Below are 19399 nucleotides of genomic sequence, written 5' to 3'. Positions count from 1 at the left end.
TTCCATGACTCACCTGAAATACCCCGGGGTGGGGGGTCCCCGACCTCCGGGCCGCAGACCAGTACCTATCCATGGCCTGTTAGCAGCCGGGCGGCACAGCAGGCGGTGAGTGGCGGGCGGGTGGGAGGGCGAAGCTTCACTTGCCGCTCCCCATCGCTCCCCATGGCTCGCATCACTGCCTGAACCACCCGTGCCCCCCTCACCATGGAAAAACTGTCTTCCACGAAACCGGTCCCTGGTGCCAGGAAGTTTGGGGATCACCGCCGCAGGGGCGTCTCAGCATCGGTCTAGTTCCAGGCTCTGTTCCAGCCTCCTGCCCCCATCTCCCAATCTTCACCCTACGGCGTACTCCCAGTGCTTCTTTTCCTCTCGTTTTCAGCTGACTTTTAGTCCCTTTCAGCCCGAGGGCCACTGGACGGCTCTCTGGGCGGCTCAGTGTGCCGTGTCTGTGCCCTCTGCCTGTATGATGGAGTCAGCAGTCCTTGGGGCCAAGGCCACAGGCCTGGCATGTACCAGTCCCAGAGGCGACCACAGCGGGGGGACGCGCGGACGGCCTGAAGCTCGTGTGCGGGGCCAGGCTCAGTGCCACGTCCCCCGGGCAGGCATCTGCGCAGGCACTCAAGCCCACGACGCCCCGGAGGCAGCCGCGGGCCAAGCGGTCAGATGAGGCCAGAGAGACTGGCGGAGGCTGGTCCACCAGGCCTTGAAGGGCAGGGCGGGCGCTTGGCTTTGGTCCTGAGAAACGAGAAGCCACTGAAGCTGTGCAGTAGGGACACCACACCTGGTGACCCCGTGTCCCCCTGTGCCCCACACGCCAGACTGACAGCTTTCTAAAGGCAGGAGCCCCCTACGGTTCTTGGGGTGACTGCAGGGCCTGGCTCTGAAGGACAGGCAGAGGCATTTCTTGTATTTACTGGTTTGTTTGTTTATTATCGTTTGCTACTTCACACCAGTCAGTGAAAGAATGAGAGGCACCCAGGGTGAAATTGTGACCCAAATTTGACAGTCTTGTTTCTGCCCCAGTAAAGACAGCATCCATCCACGACACACCAGCCCGCAATTTACGACAAATCCAGGTGAGAGCAGGAGTGAGGATTATCTCAGCACCACAGAGGACTCTTTGGCCGAGTAAATTAATAGCGTACATGAGACTGAAGAAGAACGCTCAGACGACACGTGCAAACTGTTGAAGACACCGAGGTGTGCCGATTTATTTATTTAAACATTTATTTATTTTTATTCTGGTTGCACCGGGTCTTAGTTGCAGCATGCGGGCTCCTTAGTTGCGGCATGTGGGATCTAGTTCCTGGACCAGGGATCAACCCCAGGTCCCCTGCACTGGGAGCGCAGTCTTAACCACTGGACACCAGGGAAGTCCTGGTGGTGCCAATTTAAGTACAAACGGTGGATGCTTGAGCGGCCTACCATTTGTTGAACATTCCATCATTCAGGAAGCTTCTACCCACAACCACACAAAAAAGTTTGAATTAATAAAGTGTAAGTCCTGGGACTTCCCTGGTGGCACAGTGGTTAAGAATCCGCCTGCCAATGCAGGGGACACAGGTTCGAGCCCTGGTCTGGGAAGATCCCACATGCCGCGGAGCAACTAAGCCCGTGCGCCACAACTACTGAGCCTGCATGCCGCAACTACTGAAGCCCGTGCGCCTAGAGCCCGTGCTCCACAACAAGAGAAGCCACCGCAATGAGAAGCCTGTGCACCACAACGAAGAGTAGCCCCCACTTGCCACAACTAGAGAAAGCCCACAAGCAGCGACAAAGACCCAACGCAGCCAAAAATAAATAAATAAGGTTTAACTCTATTCGGATGCCTCAAATTAAATTATCCCGGGGCTCAGTTTATGGGTTCCTAACATTTGGAGGTCACTGTGATTGACCCCAGTTAACCACTGACCGCACACAGGCATGTCCAAGCCAGTCCTAGTTTTCAGTTGACGTTCAATCTTATGCAGCCCGACACCTGAGTCTACCTTTGATTTCGGCCTTTTTACCTCGTTAACGTTAATTCTTCACCTTTGTGGAGTTTCCCAGCCCAAAAGCACTCGGCCAGCTGCTGCCAGTATAGGCAGATTCGCACCAACTCTGTTTCTGCAAAGATGACACAGAAGAAAGAAAAAAACATCAGCCTCCAAAAACACTAGACTTTATGTGTTAAGGGTCTTTGGAATATTCATTTCTTCAGTCTGGCAATTCGATTTCCAGGAATTACCCAAAAGAAATCATCTGAGTGCAGAGGAAGCTGTGTGGAGTAAGAAAGACCACAGAAAAGAACAGAAATTACGCCAAGACACAGCGAGGACGGCAGGCAACCCTGGGAGGTAATGTGCAGCCGTTAAATAGATGCTCATAAAGACGTGTTTACGGGAATCTGAGACACGTTTCTCTTTACGGTATTTCATCACACTGAAGACACCGTTGATTATAAGACACATCGCTGTCTCATGCACCACGAAGGAAAAAGAATTCCCAGGATGGGGTAGCTAGTACGAGGCATGTAAGTAAAGCTGGGACTCCAAGGGGCTATTCCCTGCACGGAAGGGGAATGATAAACAGCCCTGTCAGACGGAAATGGCGTGTCGACCTCAGCCCCGGGTGTGGGGAGGGAACACACCAAGAACAAGCCAGGACTCACGCAGGCTGGAGTCTGAGTTTGCGCTACAGACGTGGTCTGAAAACACCTCGAGCAAATGCTGTAACCGAATTTATTTGAAATTTAATGCAAAGTCTTCTGGAGTTGGCAGTGCCCCCAGGTGACCGTCAGAAGCAAACAGGACCCCTTTGGAAGAGCTGGGTTTCAACACAGGCTGACGGCGCCTGTTAAGACACCATCAATTGTTCGGTGCATGATCCAGAGACATGCAAATAAGTGAGTCACAGAATTCGTGTTAAACCAAAAAGCAGAATAAAATGGCATGTGGATAATGACATGTCTTTGCAGAGGTGACCACCTGGAAAGAACTACACTAAAATGTTAATATGGATTTTCTGTAGGTAGTGAAGTAAGACCAGAGTTTTCTCTCTCTCTAAACAACTCTTCATTTTCTGGATGTTCCTAAAGTGAGCATGTATTTAGTGACCATATAGGAAACAGGAGAAACAGAACAGGGTGATGTACGTTAAGGAGGGGCTGGTCAGGGAGGGCTTCTTGGAGGAGGTGACTCCTGAACTGGGAAGGGACCTGCATGGGAGAAGTGGTCGGAGCTGAGCAATGCTGTATCCCATGTCAGGACGGGGCCCAGGGCACGGGGCAGATGCTCGATACGTATTTCTTAAATGAATACACTAGTTGAGGAAAAGCTGCTAAAACGTGAGCCTAAGTCTCCAGGGGTCCCAACCAGAGTCTGGGTCTTCAGCGGGGCCATTCTCACCGGACTGAGCTACCGCACAGGCCGAGCTACCAGCCGGGCCAACAGCAGGGCTCAGAAGAAAGTCTGCAGCCGCAAGTTCAGCAGAAGACTGTGGTCGCGTCTAGTTTCCCCACCTGTGAAATGAGAGTCGCACCTCTGCCACCACACGAGCTTCAGGTGACACAGAGCTTTGAAATACTGAGCCCGGCGCAGGTACGAGGGGCTGGGCTGCTCCAGGGCGTCCTCGTGGGAGCCCAGACTCCTCCTTGCAAAGCCAGCACCTCTGGGCTCACAAGCTGTTCTGGCCCGCTGCTCAGCACGTGGAAAAGATGCCGCGTCAGCTGCGTCCTTCCTGCCCGCCTGTTCTTTCCTGGACACGTTTACTGTGTACAGGCCTGTGCTAGAAACTGCGGATACGGACATGAAAGACGGGGCCCTGCCCTTGGGAGATGCAGCGGGTGCCAGGGACAGCCGGGCGAGCAAGGAGAGTGCTGTGAGCCCCGGGACTGACTGCACGGCAGGGTGGACAGGCTTCCCGAAGCAGGGACGCCTCCTTTACGGCCAAGACAGAAACGACAGCCGCCCACGGGGCAGGATCAGTGAGCACATTGTTTGGTTTACGCTCACAATTTTGTGAGGTTATCTCCATGTCACAGATGGGGGCCGGAGGCTGGGCTGCTTGCCAAGGTCACGGAGCTTGGGGACATCAGCGCCAGGATTTGCACGCTAGCCTGGGGGATGGGGGACAAGGGGCACTGGGGCGCCGAGGGTGACACGAAGGGCCAGGTGGGCTGCGGCCTCCTTGTGAAGAAGCCAATGTAAGCAAATCCAAACGGGCCTGAAAGGGAAGATGTCCCTGGGCTCTCTGTCCAAGTCACCCCGCTGCCCCAGCCACCTACTTGGAGGACATTCAGCGGGGGGATCCTGCCTCCTGGGGCCAGGGGACCGTGGTCCCACCCAGACTCCTGCCCTAGTCCTAGCTGCTCAGGGTCGGGGCAGGGGGACTGACCATCTAGCTGGGCCCAACGCAATCACACGAGTCCTTAAAAACAGAAAAGGCAGGCAGCAGAGAGGCCGCAGGAGGCTAAGCCGGAGAGATTCAACAGTGGGAAGACTCAACCCAACGTCGGTGGCTGTGAAGGGGTCACCGACCAGGAATGCAGGTGGCTGAGAGCCATCCTCAGCTGACGGCTAGCAAGAGAGTGGGAACCTCAGTCCCACAATTCCAGGGGACTGAACTCAGAGAAGCTAAATGAACCTGGAGGCCGATTCCCACCAGAGCCTCCAGAAGGGACCGCAGCCCTCGATTCCGGCCTGTGAGACTCAAGCAGGGAACCCGCTGAGCGCCCAACGCCCAGACTCCCCACCCACAGGCACTGTTGGAAGCTGCGATGTTTGCAGCAAGCTGTGCCGGCCACAACTGGAAACTGAGAGCGAATACGTGAGTTCTCTGAAGTCAGCTGGCCCTGGCCCGGGAGGGGATGGCACAGGGCCCGCGATGCTGGCCTGGGGACTGGGCCTGGCTCCCGGCCCCGCGTGCTCAGAGCTGATCCCGGGCCAGAGAAACCCCGTCCTGAGCAGGCGCAAATGAGCTCACTCAGTCACTCACCAGCACTCCGTAAGCACTCGCTATGACCTAAGTGCTGGCCAGGGGTCCAAACTCCAATCTCAGGAGCAGAAAGATGGGCACACAGACTCAATCCAGTGAACGGAGTCCCCCAGGAACCAAGGCCCCGATGTGAAGGGAGGTCAGCGGAGGGTCTCAGTCCAGCAGGGGTTGAGAAGCTTGTCCCGGGCCTGAAGCCCTGGGTCTTGGGGGGCCAGGAGGGAGGGGGCTGGGGCAGCGGGCCAGCCCTGAGGACTGAGAGAGCAGCACGGCACACTCCGCGGAAGGGCGGGAGGCTGGCAGGGGACCACAGGGGGGCCAGAGCAGGCTCGGGGCGGCCTCCCAGGCCAGCTGAGGATGCTGAGCAGGGGGGAGGTGGTGGGATGCGGACACATCTCGGGCCCCCACGCTGACTCAGCACGGCAGGCCTGCACTGGGGGACCCGGGCACGGACACACACACACACGCGCTCTGTAAATGAAAGCCTTTACGCTCTGGGGTGTGTGCCAGCCTCACGGGTGGCTGGGTCGTCAGCACCTGGCACAGAGCAAACAATCTGTTAGCTTTAACGGTCAACATGAAGACAAGGGCAGAGAATTCCCTGGTGGTCCAGTGGTTAGGACTCCGTGCTTCCACTGCAGGGGGCCTGGGTTCGATCCCTGGTCAGGGAACTAGGATCCAGCACGCCTCGTGGCACGGCCAAAAAAAAAAAAAGGACAAGAGCAGGTCCCCGAGAGACTGACCACATTAGGGAAAACAGCAAAGGAGAGGGGTCCATGTACAGAACAGAGGGTCCAGGCCTGGGGGCCCAGGAAAGCCGGCTAAGGGGGCGGCAGACAGCAGCCCTTTCCCTGTGGCTCCACCTCAAACCTGGAAGCAGGCTCCGACCTCTCTCAGGAGGGGGGCAGCAAGGACACATCAGATGGTGAGGGGCCATCGCAAGATTCCCCTCCTGGATGAGGAGAACGAGACGCCTGTCCTGAGCAGCTGCAGAGGAGAAAACACCCTCCAAACTCCCATCTCTGCCGCAACGCTGGCAGCAAAGGCCCTGAGGTCATCTGGCACAGGGTTCCTGCCTGTCCCCACAGGGTCCAGGGGACCGGGCTGGCCGCCATCTCCCTGTGGAGTTGCCAGCCGGCCCCTCCCCTCTGGAAGCTTTGCTTTCCCCACTGTGGTAGCACTGATATCTCACGTGTCTTTAAATGCAAAGTGTTTTCCATGTATTGATTCATCTCATCCTCAAAACAGTCCCAAGTGCTTCTATTAGCCCACTTCATAGTTGGGTTGGTAGAGGGGTTTGGAATTTAAAATTTTGTTTTAGCTGACAAATCCCTTTCTGAAAGGGAATAGTAAAAGAAAATCCAAGATGCAAGACAAACAGGTTAGAGCGACTCAGGATAGAAGGAAGGGGTTGAGGGTGAGAGGCTGGCACCCCACTCAGCTAACGGTCTCCCCGCAATGACTCCCAAGGGGTTCCTCACAAATTAGGGGCCCTGAAGACATGTGTCTGAGATTGGGGCTGAACCCTGAGGCCTGGCAGGGCTCACTCGGCCGGGAGTCCCGCCCCCGAGGCCGCCCCGACTGCCCCGGCTGAGGTGAGGGTGGCGAAGCTTTGGGAGAGCTCCGAGGGCTGGGACTGTCCACCCCCGCACCGGGCCTCACCAACACCATGTGGATGCCGACTGGGGGAAGCCAGCTCCCGAGACTGGACCGTGGCCCCCACCTGTCTCTCGGGAACCCCTTCCTTGTTGCGTCCCCCTGGCGGCCTCCCCGTCGGAGCCCAGCACTGTGCTGGCAGATGGCAGGGGGGCTGGAGGGCAGGGCTCTGCACGGGAGCCTGGAGAAGGCAGGGGGCCTCCAGCGCCTGCCCGGCTGGGGAGCGGGAGAGCTGCGGCGCTGCTGGCCCCTGGAGACCACCCGGCCGGCCCCCGACTCACCAGCCAGGACCCTGAGGCCAAGACAGCACGGGGCGAACGCGCCCAGGTTTCTCAGCGGCTGGCTGGCAGGGTCTGGAAGCCAGATTTCTTGATCTCCGGCCGCAAAGCCCTTGTCCCGACAGCGTTCTGCGAGAGTCAGACTGCAGCTGGGCCACATACGTCAAAATGAGTATCAGGGACTTAAAGGTGAGAGCCTGAATCGGAATCTCCATTCTGCTCCTAGGCTGCCGGGTGGCCGGGGCTTCCGGGAAGCAGCCGCTGCCCCGAACTCAGCCGCGGGGCCCTGCGGCGTCTAGCGCCCTCCCGGCACCCACCCTCCACCTTTGGGGTGAGACGGCCCCGGCACTCTGCCTCGGCCACCGCACAGGCAGCCCGACGACTGCCGGCGCCCCGCCAGGTGGAGCCCGGCCCCGGAAGCCGTCCGTTCCAAGCACAGCCCCGCAACCCGCCCCGGGCGCAGATCGCACACACGGGGCCCCCCGCCCCGGCACAGGCACAGACCCGCCCCCTCACGTGCGCGCGCCCGCCCAGCGCTTTCAGTCACGGCACCCACTCCCCCGCTCGCAAACCCCCACGCGCGCCCGGCCTCTCGCCCACACCGTTCCCCGCCTCCGCTCGCCCGGCGCCGAGCCTCCCCCGCGGGGGCAGGAGCCTCTGGGTCAGCAGCGGGCGAGGGTGCGGCACCCGCGGCAGGCCGCGCCCACCGCTCCTCGGCCCCGCCCCTGGCCCGGCCCCGCCCCTGGCCCGGCCCGGAGGATGTGAGGTCACTCCCACCTCCCTGCTCCCGGCGCCGCCAGGAAGCGTCCGCCCGAGGTCGCGGCCCGCTCGCTGCCAACGGGCCGGCCGCGGCGTCAGCAGCGCGCCGGGCACCCGGCCCGAGTCGCCCGCCCCGACCCTCCCGGCACCACACGCAGTAGCTGCTTTGCAAATGGGTACGGAGTGAAGGCGGGCAGCGGGGCGGACAGAGGACCCCGCTCGCCGACTCCGCGCCGGCCAACCCCGCGGGGCACCGGGGGACGGCGGGCGGGCGCGCACGCCCCGCCCAACGCGCTTCCGGCCGAGCCACGTGACCGCGCGCGCACGTGTTCCGGCTCCTCGGCGCCGCGGGCCGGAAGCTGCTCCCGGCGGGTTCCCGGCTGCTGCCCGCCGAGAACCGTCGCGGGCCGGCGGGGGAGGCGGCGAGCCGGGAACGGCGCAGACGCGGCGCCCGCCGGGGAGCGGGCAGCGGCCTCGCCATGAACCCCAGGGGCCTGTTCCAGGACTTCAACCCGAGTAAGTTCCTCATCTACGCCTGCCTGCTGCTCTTCTCCGTGCTGCTGCCCCTCCGCCTGGACGGCGTCATCCAGTGGAGCTGCTGGGCCGTGTTCGCCCCCATCTGGCTGTGGAAGCTCCTGGTCCTCGCGGGCGCCTCGGTGGGCGCGGGCGTCTGGGCGCGGAACCCGCGCTACCGCACGGAGGGGGAGGCCTGCGTGGAGTTCAAGGCCATGCTGATCGCCGTGGGCATCCATCTGCTGCTGCTCATGTTCGAGGTCCTGGTCTGCGACAGGGTGGAGCGGGGGACCCACTTCTGGCTGCTGGTCTTCATGCCGCTCTTCTTCGTGTCCCCCGTGTCCGTGGCCGCCTGCGTGTGGGGCTTCCGACACGACCGGTCCCTGGAGCTGGAGATCCTGTGCTCCGTCAACATCCTGCAGTTCATCTTCATCGCCCTGAGGCTGGACCGGATCATCCACTGGCCGTGGCTGGTGGTGTTTGTGCCGCTCTGGATCCTCATGTCGTTCCTCTGCCTGGTGGTCCTGTATTACATCGTCTGGTCCCTCCTGTTTCTGCGCTCCCTGGATGTGGTTGCCGAGCAGCGAAGAACACACGTGACCATGGCCATCAGCTGGATAACGATCGTGGTGCCCCTGCTCACCTTCGAGGTTCTGCTGGTGCACAGGCTGGACGGCCACAACGCGTTCTCCTTCATCTCCATATTCGTCCCCCTTTGGCTTTCGCTAATCACGTTGATGGCCACAACTTTTAGGCGGAAAGGGGGCAACCACTGGTGGTTTGGTATTCGCAGAGATTTCTGTCAGTTTCTGCTCGAAATTTTCCCATTTTTAAGAGAATATGGGAACATTTCCTATGATTTACATCATGAAGATAATGAAGATGCTGAAGAAACATCGGCGTCAGAAGCGCCTAAAATCGCTCCGATGTTTGGAAAGAAGGCCAGGGTGGTGATAACCCAGAGCCCTGGGAAATATGTTCCCCCACCCCCCAAGTTAAGTATTGATATGCCAGATTAAACTCGTCTTCTGGGGCGTGTCCACAAGTGGAAGAGAAACCATATACACACAAAATCCACCTTCCTTTGACCTCTTTGCTCATGCATGCCAAACCTGGAACTGAAAACAGGCTCCAAACATCATTTCATGCCTTGTTTGAGGTTGCTGCCTATCAGTGACTCATCAGCACTCACCAGAGACGTAGGAGGCTATTTTACTGTGCAGCTGTGTGTGCGTGGTGCGCCTCTGTGACGCGCTTGTTCTCCAGGCTGGTGTCGTGAGCCAGCCGCGAGCAGTGAATAGGGTTGTTCAGGCAGGTCCTCAGATGGAGTGACTACACAGCTGGGGATTTTAAAGTGGTACTATACCTATCAAAAGTATTGTTTTGAAAAGTATTTTTATACACTGCTAATGTAAAATTGTATTTCAGATTGTGCCTGTTGTGACATAGTAGCAAATGTAAAGCATTCTCTTTCCCACCACTTGCATATAAGCCTCATAGTTGTTATTTTTAGTGTTGCTACTGTTAGAATGGTTTTTCTTTGGGCTTTGCCGATACTGGTCTTTAACAGCCTAATAGGTGAATTTTTCTAATGCAGTGAATCCATCCATATATGATATTTATATGACTGTTTTAGCACTGTAATGTGTTGAATTCTAGTTCTGTGCAGTACGGTGTATTATGTTAAAGTATTTTTTTAAGTTTATATGTGAAGAGAGATGTCTACTGCAGATGTTGTTAAAGATTGCTTAAAACATGAATATGTACCTGGCATGGGGTCTTATTAAAATTCTGGGCGTGAATATGGGGATTGAAAGTCCCAAGGATCTTCATATTCAGGTGTTAGATGATTCCGTCTGCGCAGCTTGGAGGTCTCTCTTGGAAGGAGCCACCATCCTTTGGGAACACGTGACATGCTCCAGTGTGGTACCAGACCCTAAAGTGACACTTATTTAGCACCTTGAATTCTTCTCTTCAGGAACAACCAAAAGAAGCAGGTGGTTTGTCCATTTCTAAGAATCTTAGAATATTAGTTGGCCATTGATATAAAGTGGTGTTTGTGCTTGTCATTGGAAAGCTGGAGAGAGCGGCCTTAACCGGACATGGTCAGCAGGATCAAGTATTACTTTAAGGTCCAAACTTTTTGATCTGGCAGCGACAGGGAAGTAATAGTTCAGGTTATTTTTTAAATTTTGCTTTAGGTACTGGTGGTACCAGGGAATCAGAAGGGCAAAAACCAGATGCTGGGAGAGCAATGTTCTTGTGACTGAGAACAAATAAATACTTCCAAAAGAAGGTTAAAATTATAAGGAGTATTGATATTATTACTGGGGAGAAGGCTGGAGGGAACCCGTTTCTCTTAACTAGCAACCTAGTAAAAATGATCTCAGCTGCGCTCCATATGAATTAAGCAAACAATTTACCTGGTGAGAGGACACGCTAGCAGCAAAGCCGGCCCACGGGAACCTGGGTCCCTGGAAGCCTGAGGATGCCGCAGCTCAGTTTAGTCACGGAGAACTGCACTGAGGTCACCACGTGCACACAGTCAGCTTCTGCCAGCCGTCAGGATGCGGGCGGCAGCCCTGAGCAGCAGTGGGTGTGACATTTCATGAGCAAGGATTCATTCATTTGCTTTCTCAGCAAACATTTGTCGAGGACCTACTCTGAGCCAGACGTGGATGTGCAGGTCCTTCGGAAAGCAACTCGAATGTGGCCCCGGCCCGCACGCACAAAGCACACAGTTACAATTGACGGGAAGGTGGTGCTCGTCCTAGCAGCCTGCCTGGGGGAGGGGCCGGGCCCAGAGCAGGGTATGCAGAGCGCCTGGGAGGGTGCTACTGGCCTCGGGGTGACCTCTGCCCGGAACTTCAGGCCCGCCTTTGTTTCCGCCCCCGAACGATACCTCAAAGACCTTGGCTTACGCTTGGGTAGGATATGGGAGCAAAGGAGGAGGTTGGTGAAGGGACTGAAGGGCAGGTTTGGGGGCAGCAGGAGGATCACCAGCCCCTCCTAGTTACAGTTTGAGGCCGGGGGCTTGCTGACACCTAAAACGATCCCTCCTAACCTGGGGGGGTCCCGGGGGTCCCTCCCCACACTCACCCAGCCCACCTCCTCTCTTCCTACCCCCAGGTGGCCCGGTGTTGGAGAGCCACTGCTTGGATGCAATGACAAGCTTGCTTATCCCATCAGGCCTCTTTCCTGCCTCAAGTCCACTAAGTAGAAACAGCGGGAGTCACAGCTTGTAGAAAGTTGTTTCATCTGTAAAAGTTAATACAGTCTCAGCTGTGCCTGGGGATTTACTTAATTGCTGCTGCATCTCTTGACTATCCACAGTATTTAGCATGGGTCAAATTCTGTAACTCTGTTACAGAGAAACTCTACTTTCTCCTGTTAAGATGCTTAGTCAGCTTTTACTGCCAAACAACCTCAAAAATCTCAGCGGCCTACCAATTACAAATTCTCGCTCTGGGGCATTTGGCACTTACACTCCGGGCCGTGGCTGTGGTCCAGGTCTGTCCCACGAAGCGTCCCGCATCCCTGATTCTGTTCCGGGTCCCAGGGGCATGTCCTTTCTCAAGGCAGAAGCACAAGAGGCCAGGCCAATCCTACAAGCACCCCTATAGCCCCTGCTCTTGTATGCCAAGTGCACTGTTCCGCTGGCCCAAGCACAAGGCCAAGCCCGACCTCAGGGGGTGGCCAATTCAAGCCCAAGGAACAAAGACACAGTATGCAAAGATGTTACAAGATAGTTTTGAAGGCTGGAAAGGAATCACAAAATTTGTGGTAAAACATGAATGATTTTCCCCGTTTTAAAAAGTTCACTGTTTAATATTGTAATAACAATTAGAAGGGACTCTGGGGGTGGGCGGGGAGGGGATTTGAGGTGAGATGAGGAAGAGCCTGCATTCACACCCCTCTGTAAAGCGTGGAGGGTCACCGGGGCTCCGCCCGGGATGGGTTTATGACAGTGCTGGACTCCGAGGGTTTCTCTGGGGGCCCTGCAGGATGCTCTGGAAAGGTCCAGCCTGGGCTCACGGGGACCAGCCGGGTAGGAGGTGCTGGGAGACAAGGAAGAAGCGGACTCTAGACGGGCCTGGCGGCACAGCTGGTGAGGGACGAAGCAGAGCCTCCCGCCAGGCCTGCCGGACAGGACGCTGTCAGGAGCATCCGGGGAGCTCGCACGCTGGCAGGAAGGCCGGCACCGAGCTCAGCGGGCACGCGGGGACCGAGGGAAGTTGTGTTGCCGGAAAGCCCAGCAGGTTCGCACCTCAGGGGCCACCTGGTGCAATGCTGCAGCCGGTCCCCACCACCGGCCGCGAGACACTGCCACCAAAGGGACAGACGCCACCAGTGTGGCCCCTGCTGCCATGAGGAATTCCCCAGGCGTCTCTGCCATGAGGTCAAGATTCAGGTACCAGGAGGGAGGTGTGATGGGCAAACCTCAGGTGTGCATTTGCCCCGCAGACCCCAGAACTGAGGCGGGAGGTGAGCTGGTTCCCTCAGCGCTCGGAGGACGAGGAGGCCGGACTCAGCCAAAACACGCTTGGAGAGGATCTGCCCAGAAGGGAAGGGCGTCCAGCTGCTGGGTGACCAAGGCCAATGACAAAAACGGACGCTCATCCTCCTCACGAGCTTACGCTTCAAAATCACGGCTCCCGTCTGGCCGGACGCAGCTGGCCTTGCGGCCAAGCAGGGGCTCCGCCTTCCCCCAGGGAGGAGGGACGACTCAGAGCTGCTCCATCGATTCCTTCGTCCTCCTCTTAATGCAGGCCGCCTACTCCTCTCCTTCTGCATGTTCTCCGTATATTCTAGAACGTGTGGATTAAAGTTACCACCACAGCAGGCCTCCAAGTTTGGTCTGAGGACCCCAGGGTCCACAAGCACCTCCCTCCCCACGACACCTCAGGGGGAAGCAGACCCTCCTCATTCTTCAGCCGAGACGACACTCTGCAGCAGGTGAGACGTGGGCGCAGGTCGGAGACACAGCCGCCTCCCACCAGGCCGGGCGCTAAAGGTTTGCAAATGTGCAAGAACAATGCCACTCCTCTACTCACCACGTTTCTTGTTATTTTTCATTAAAAAAAAAGTTAACATGTAATGGACTTATTGTTTTTAAAAGAATTAATATTTTTTAAAGTCGTTGGCTTTCCTGTCTGCCATGGAAAACGCTGCTACGACTCACAAAAAAGCGCCTTGGGGTCCTCACCAATGTTTAAGAGTGTTGAAGCGGCCCCGTGACCAGAAACTTTGAGAACCGCTACCCTGTACTGTAGTGGGGGGAAGAGAGAGGAAGGAAAATGAACATCGGGTGAAACGCGTTCAACTCCGCGTGCTGTGGCGGACGGGGCACGGCTTATAGGGTGCGCCCTCCCCTGCGACCCTCCACCACCCTGCTGTCCTCCGCGGGCACCTCGGGTGGTCTGGTTACGTAACCGGTGGGGTAACTCTCACCTTCATTCTGGGAGGGGGGCCCGAGCCCTTTGCTGGTCCTGTTGCTTTTTCATTTAATTTCACCTAAAACTATGAGGGGCCTGGCGGAGCGCCGGGGTTCTGGCCAGAAGCCCCGCTCCTTCTGTGGCAGCAACACTATTGTCCCAAGAGCCCCCCCAGGGTGGCTGCGTTGGCTGGGGGGGCAGTGACCCCGACCGCCGAGGGGAAGCAGGGGTGGACAGCGGGCCCCCCTGGTGCTCACGGGCCACCTTCTCTGTCTTCTCAGGATGTCCTGTGGTTAAATCGCTGCCTGAAGGGCAGGGGAGGGGAAGCGGGTTGCGACACCTCCCTCCACCCAGCGGCTCAGGGCTCCCCTGCCGCCCCCAGCCTCCACCCTGTGTCCAGACACCTTGTGCAGAATCTGGGGCCACGTGCTCCATCGCACCTCTCGTCCCCCCCAACCCCTGCTGGTCCCCTCACAGCCGGGTCGCAGGGGCTGCCCCTCCCGGACGAGTGCTGCCAGCCCTCCGTCCTCCGCTCTGCACCGCGACCCTCCCCACCCATCCGCTTCTGGACCTGAGCAACTCTCTGGAAGGACAATGGGACGTGGCTGAAGTCCCGCCCCTTGTGGCCCGCCCCAACTCCCACCCCCGACCCCGGGCTGCCCTGCCACGCCCCCCCCAGCGAGCTTGTTGGATGACAGGACTCTCGCTTGGGGGGTGCGGGGCCTGCCGTCCTGGTGGTTAAGTGTTCTGAGCATCACTTAAGGCCCCTTCTCCACACAAGGCCTGACTTGCCCCTCCTTGGTCCCTGACCAGCTCTTGTCCCCTGGGACAGGACACTTGAGCCTGGTCTGCTGGCTGACCCTGAGGACCAGGCCAGACTCTGCCCCAGACCAGGGGTGCATGCTGTAACCACAGGGCTCTGAAGCATCAGGCACAGCCCTAAGAGCTGGGAGACCAGGGCCACGGCCACCTCGACCCAAGTCCCAGGCTCGAGAGGCCAACGGGGCCAGAACATGCAGGCGGAGGAGCCTCTGAACGGCCACCATCCTCCCCGGAGGCTTTGGGCAGAAGTCATGGGTGGGGTGGTGGGGCCTTGCCTGGGACGTCCCCGAGACCCTGCTGCCCTATAAGACGCTGCTTGAGGACTCCTGGCAGGTGAGAGCAGGCCACCCAGTGCTCCACTGATGGCCCGGGGCCAGCCTCAGGGGTCCGTGAGAGGGAAAGACCCAGAAAGGAAGAAGGCGCAGGCCCCTCCCTCAGGGGGCAGCAGCCCCCACACACAAGGTCAAGTGACAGCCATGTGCCCAAAATACAGTCTCAGCTCAGGCTGCCACGAAAGACTACTATCAACTGGGTGACTTAACAACAACTGGGTGACTTAACAACAACTGGGTGACATAAACAACACATTTATTTCTCACAGTTCCAGGGGCTGGACATCTGAGACCAGGTCCTGCTCCTTCAGATTCTGGTGAGAGCTCTCTTCCTGGCTGGCAGATGGCCCCGTTCTAGCTGTGACCTCACAGGGATGAGAGAGAGAGGAAGCAAGCTCTCCGGTGCCCCTTCTTATAAGGGCACTAATCCCATCACGGGGCCCCACCCTCACAACCTCATCTAACCCTAATTACCTCCCAAAGTCCCCGTTACCATCACATTGGGAGGTGGGGCTTCGATTTATGAATTTTGGGGGGGTGAGGGGGACACAATTCAGTCCCACCCACTAAGCACGAAAGGCCCAAAGGCAGGGGACCAAGCTTAACACTCAGCTCATTTCCCAAGCACCTTCCGAGTACCAAGTGCAGTGATGTGAGATCACAGAAAACATATACACTGGTCTCTGTCCCTGGTCCCAGACACAGAGCTCCTGAACTCCTTGTAAATTCCTAAGTGATTAAAGTACTGGGAGCATCTTTTGTTCTCATGAGGTGACGCTGGGTGGCTCCTGGGTGGGGCTGGTCACCAGAAAGACCAAATTGTGATTAGACGCTTGGAATTTTCGCCCCATCCCCCAGAGAGAGGAGAGGGGCTGGAAATGGAGTCAGTGTTGGGTGACGCCCACGTGAGCATCATCAACTCCCTGCATCAACTCCCACTGGTCTGTGGTCAGAGAGCGCCCAAGTGGAGGAACCAGGAGGGCGATGCCCCCAGGCTCCACGGGGACAGAAGCTCCTGTGCTTGGGACCCTCCCAGACTCGGACCCCGCTTCCAAACGAGGTCACGATGGCAGGTATTGGGGGTAAGGACTTGACCAGATCTTTCTGGAGGGTGCGATCCCACCCCAACACGAAGGTCGTGGTGAGCGGCCCCAACCTCCAGGAGCTAGTGAGTCTAAGTTGTAAGTGGCAGGATTTCTGCCAGTTTGGGGAGACTTTCTCAACTGGAAGAGCCACCTCCCCCCAGGCCTGCTGGGGACCCTCCCCGCCCCCGTTCGGGACGCCTCTCCCTGGCCTGGCTGTCGGGGCGAGGTGAGAGGCACGGCCGCCCACTCGCCCCACAGCAACGGGGCCCTGCCCTCCCTGGGATCCATGGCAGCAGCTGCTCCCAGCCCCCCAGGAGGGGAGGAGCTTCCAGCCGGCCCCAAACAACACGGGCCCCTTCACAGAGAGGTCGCCCTTCACCTGAGGGCCCCTGCGGGCGAGACTCGAGGATCACTGCCAGGACGGGAACAGCGGAACTGTCCTGGGTCGGGAGGTCTTGCTTCAAACCGCACCCGGGTAAGTTCATCCGGATAACCAGGCTGGTGCAGGGCTCGGAGCACTGAGAGGCAGGGCTCACGGCGTGAGCAGGGGCTGCGGGCAGGTGACAGATGTTGGTTTGTCTGCAGAAGCTCAGAGAGGCACCAGAGGGGCTGCTGCGGCCCCCACCCCATCGCTCCTCTCAGAGCCGGGTGCTCGGAGCGGAGGGCCGCAGCCTTTGCTACGGCCGACAGCTGCCAGACCCCCGGCCACACCTGCAGGCCTCACCCCAGGGCTCTCTGCTTGGGGTCCTGCTGAAGGCCTGCAGCTGATGGTGAAAGCCAGCACCGCCTCCCCCGGAAAGCTCTCCTTCCCACTGGGGGCGCTGAGGGTCCCCGGCTTCCCCAGCCATCTCACAGCGCTCAGCCCGCCGCGGCCAGAAGCTGACCCCTCCGGGGCGGGGCCTCCCGAGGCTGTCCGTCTCCGGCGGGCCTGGCACGCTGCGGCTGAAGGACAGACATTAGTGAACCAGGGCATGGCACTAGCTCCCGAGCCGGCATCCCCTGGACGGGCCGGGGGGGACGAGAAGGGAGAAGCAGAATCAGAGAGACGGGAGGTCGGGGCGCGGGAAGCAAGGGTGGTGAGAAGCACCCAGAGCCCCTCACAGACACGTGAGGCTCGGCTGCCCGGCGGCGGGGGGGAGGGCAAAGCTCCCGAGGCCACAGGAAGAGACGGGCAAAGGCCGGCCAGAGCCCTGACGCGGCCGTGCCAGGCACGGCCAGGGGCCTCGCGCTGCGCTGAAGCCCGGGCTCCCAGGGCAGCGCTGACCTGGTGCAGACGTGCCTCTAGACCCGCAGGCCGCCGCCTCGAGCCCCAGGAGGCCAACCAGGGTCCGAAAAGTCTGTTCCGCGCCCCAGCGGCAGGGCCAAGCCCAGGGCTCTCTTGGTGCGGCCTGGACCTTCCATCTCCGTGGACAGAGCAGCTTCTGCCGGAGGGACACAGGCTGCTCAGCCAGAGGGCGCTGCGGCCTGGGCTGGGGTCTGACGGCACCGTCAGCCTCCGGGAGGCCGGCGAGCCGAGCCGGGCACGGCAGCCCCTCCCCGGGGCCGCGCACCTGCCGGCCATGGCCAAGCCCTGCCACCCCTACCCGCAGCTGCCCCAGCAGCGCCCCGCGGGCCTCGGTGCAGGGGCGTGGGGACCCGGAGCGGCCCCGTGTCCCGCCCCGCACAGGGGCCCCGGCACCTCTTCCGGCTCGGGGACCATCCTGCTGAGTTTGGATGCGCCGGAGGGGCTCAGCTCAAAGGCGCACAGAGCGTGGGAAAGCGACGGCCGGGGACCTGGAGGGGGACAGTAGGGCCACACCTGCCAGACAGAGCAGCCCAGGCAGCAAGTCCCCCAGGTCAGCGAGCCCGCCCCTGCTGCCCCCGCGTCTCAGGGGCTGGACGGCCTCCCATCACCCGTCACCGGCCGGGCCCGCCCTCCCTCCAGCCTCCCCTGCAGCCTCTCCTGCAGCCCGTGCCCCCGCGCGCGCCCCACGGGGCCTCCGAGAGACTTGAGCAACGAGCCCTCTCACAGGCCTCCAGCCGCGTCGGGGCTCCTGCAACGCCCCGTGACGGGCCAGACGGGAGGCGCAGGACCGCGCGAAGCCCCACCTCAGCCCTGAGCCTGCGGGCCTCCTCCCCTCCAGCCCCACGGGGCAGCTCCCTTTCCGAAAGAACCCCACGCGCACCGTCACGACGGCTGCGACTCCCAGCGCCCAGAAGGCGCCCTGGGAGGGCAGAGACCCAGCTGCTTCGCAAAGATGGCTACTCGGTGAAAATTCACCCTTTTCCCCGCGAGCTCAGGAAGGACTTGAAGTTTCTACCTCCCCCTTCCCAACTGCGATTTTTCTGGCTACGGCGTGGACTTCTCAGCTTGGAGGTTTTTACTATGATCTTCAAGTGGTCCGTTATTCTATCTTCTTCAGGTAATTTGGTGTGCCTTCCCTCTCCTGTTCCTTTTTGCAACAGTTTTCAAATAAGGGTTGAACTGGAACAAGGGTTCACCTTCCAGGAGGTCTCGGTCGTAACGTCGCGCCCCGAGTTGCCCCTCGCCTTTCTCTCCGGGCCCCGGGTGTGCTCTCTTCCTCTCCGTCCTCTGGCTTCTTCTGCTTCCCTGAAGACAGGATTGTCCTCCAGAGCACCTTCTAGTGGTGTCTGCACTTCTTTCTCTTGATGGATTTTTGACGGCTGTTTTGGTCACAGTTACTCGAAATGGGATGTGTTTCCACCCACGTTCTCAATCTTTCTGGTGAGGCTGGCCACAGCCCAATGTGCCTGAATACCTAGATTTCTCACCTTTCAGGTCTTTTTGAAAATTCTCTATGTTAACTTCAAGTAAAGATTGGGATTTTCGAGCTCTTTATTACTTGTCTCCAGTGTTTGTGTTGCCTTCAAAAAAGAACAATACGAAACATATTATCTTCCATGACTGTAAACCCCAGGACAGGACTGACTTCTCAGCCCACTGATTCAGTAGCTTGATGACATTAGCAAGGATCCTTCTGTCTGCTGCTGCCTTCGCGGTGGCTTCATCCTCAGCCTAGACCCAAGATGCCGCAGCCGCTCCAGACGCCGGGTCGGAGAAACAAGGGAGCATCTCATCGCCAGCTCTCGGCTGGGAACGAGGAAACCCTTCCCAGAAGGTTTCTCCTCCCATCTCACTGGCCTGACCTGGGTGAACGGTGAACTACATTGATGGGTTTTCATTCCAGGATAAATCCTACTTAGTCATTATGTCGTATCCTTTTCAATGTATTACTGGATTCAACTTGCTCAAATTTTGTTAAGATTTTTTATACCTGTGATTGTAAAAGATGTTGGTCTGTAGTTTTCTTTCTGTTGTTAAGTCTCTGTCTAGTTTGAGTAACAGGGAAATGCCGGCCTTGTAGAATAAGTTGGGGGGTGGGTATTCCCTCTTCCATTTGTTGCAAAACTGTGCAGAATGAGTGTTATGTCCTCCTTAAATGGTAGTTAGAATTCTCCAGTGAGACCATCTGGGCCTGAAGTTTCCTTTGTGGGAAGACATTTAACTACAAATACACTTTCTTTTGTTTGCTCATTTACATGTCGTC

General features: G+C 58.4%; 2 protein-coding genes across 2 annotated transcripts in view; one reads left to right on the top strand and one right to left on the bottom strand.

The window, feature by feature from the left end:
• RALB (RAS like proto-oncogene B) overlaps nt 1-7229 on the bottom strand; it is a 67672-nt gene extending 60443 nt beyond the window's left edge. Inside the window, exons 1-2 of the mRNA XM_036858076.1 lie at nt 6909-7229; nt 2010-2106 (exon numbers count right to left, since the gene is read on the bottom strand). Of these exons, the coding sequence (XP_036713971.1) occupies nt 2010-2106; nt 6909-7065 (254 nt within the window). The 5' untranslated portion in view covers nt 7066-7229. The remainder of the gene's footprint in view (nt 1-2009; nt 2107-6908) is intronic.
• Nucleotides 7230-7730: 501 nt separating this feature from the next.
• Nucleotides 7731-9835, top strand: TMEM185B (transmembrane protein 185B). Its single transcript, XM_036858075.1, has one exon. The coding sequence runs from the start codon at nt 8144-8146 to the stop codon at nt 9194-9196; it is 1053 nt and encodes a 350-aa protein (XP_036713970.1). The 5' UTR covers nt 7731-8143; the 3' UTR covers nt 9197-9835.
• Nucleotides 9836-19399: the final 9564 nt, after the last annotated feature.

The sequence above is a fragment of the Balaenoptera musculus genome, chromosome 7 (genome assembly GCF_009873245.2).
Source record: "Balaenoptera musculus isolate JJ_BM4_2016_0621 chromosome 7, mBalMus1.pri.v3, whole genome shotgun sequence".
NCBI classification, from domain to species: Eukaryota; Metazoa; Chordata; class Mammalia; order Artiodactyla; family Balaenopteridae; genus Balaenoptera; species Balaenoptera musculus.
Note: the sequence above shows the minus strand (reverse complement) of the source record. Positions and strands in the feature narration are given on the sequence as shown.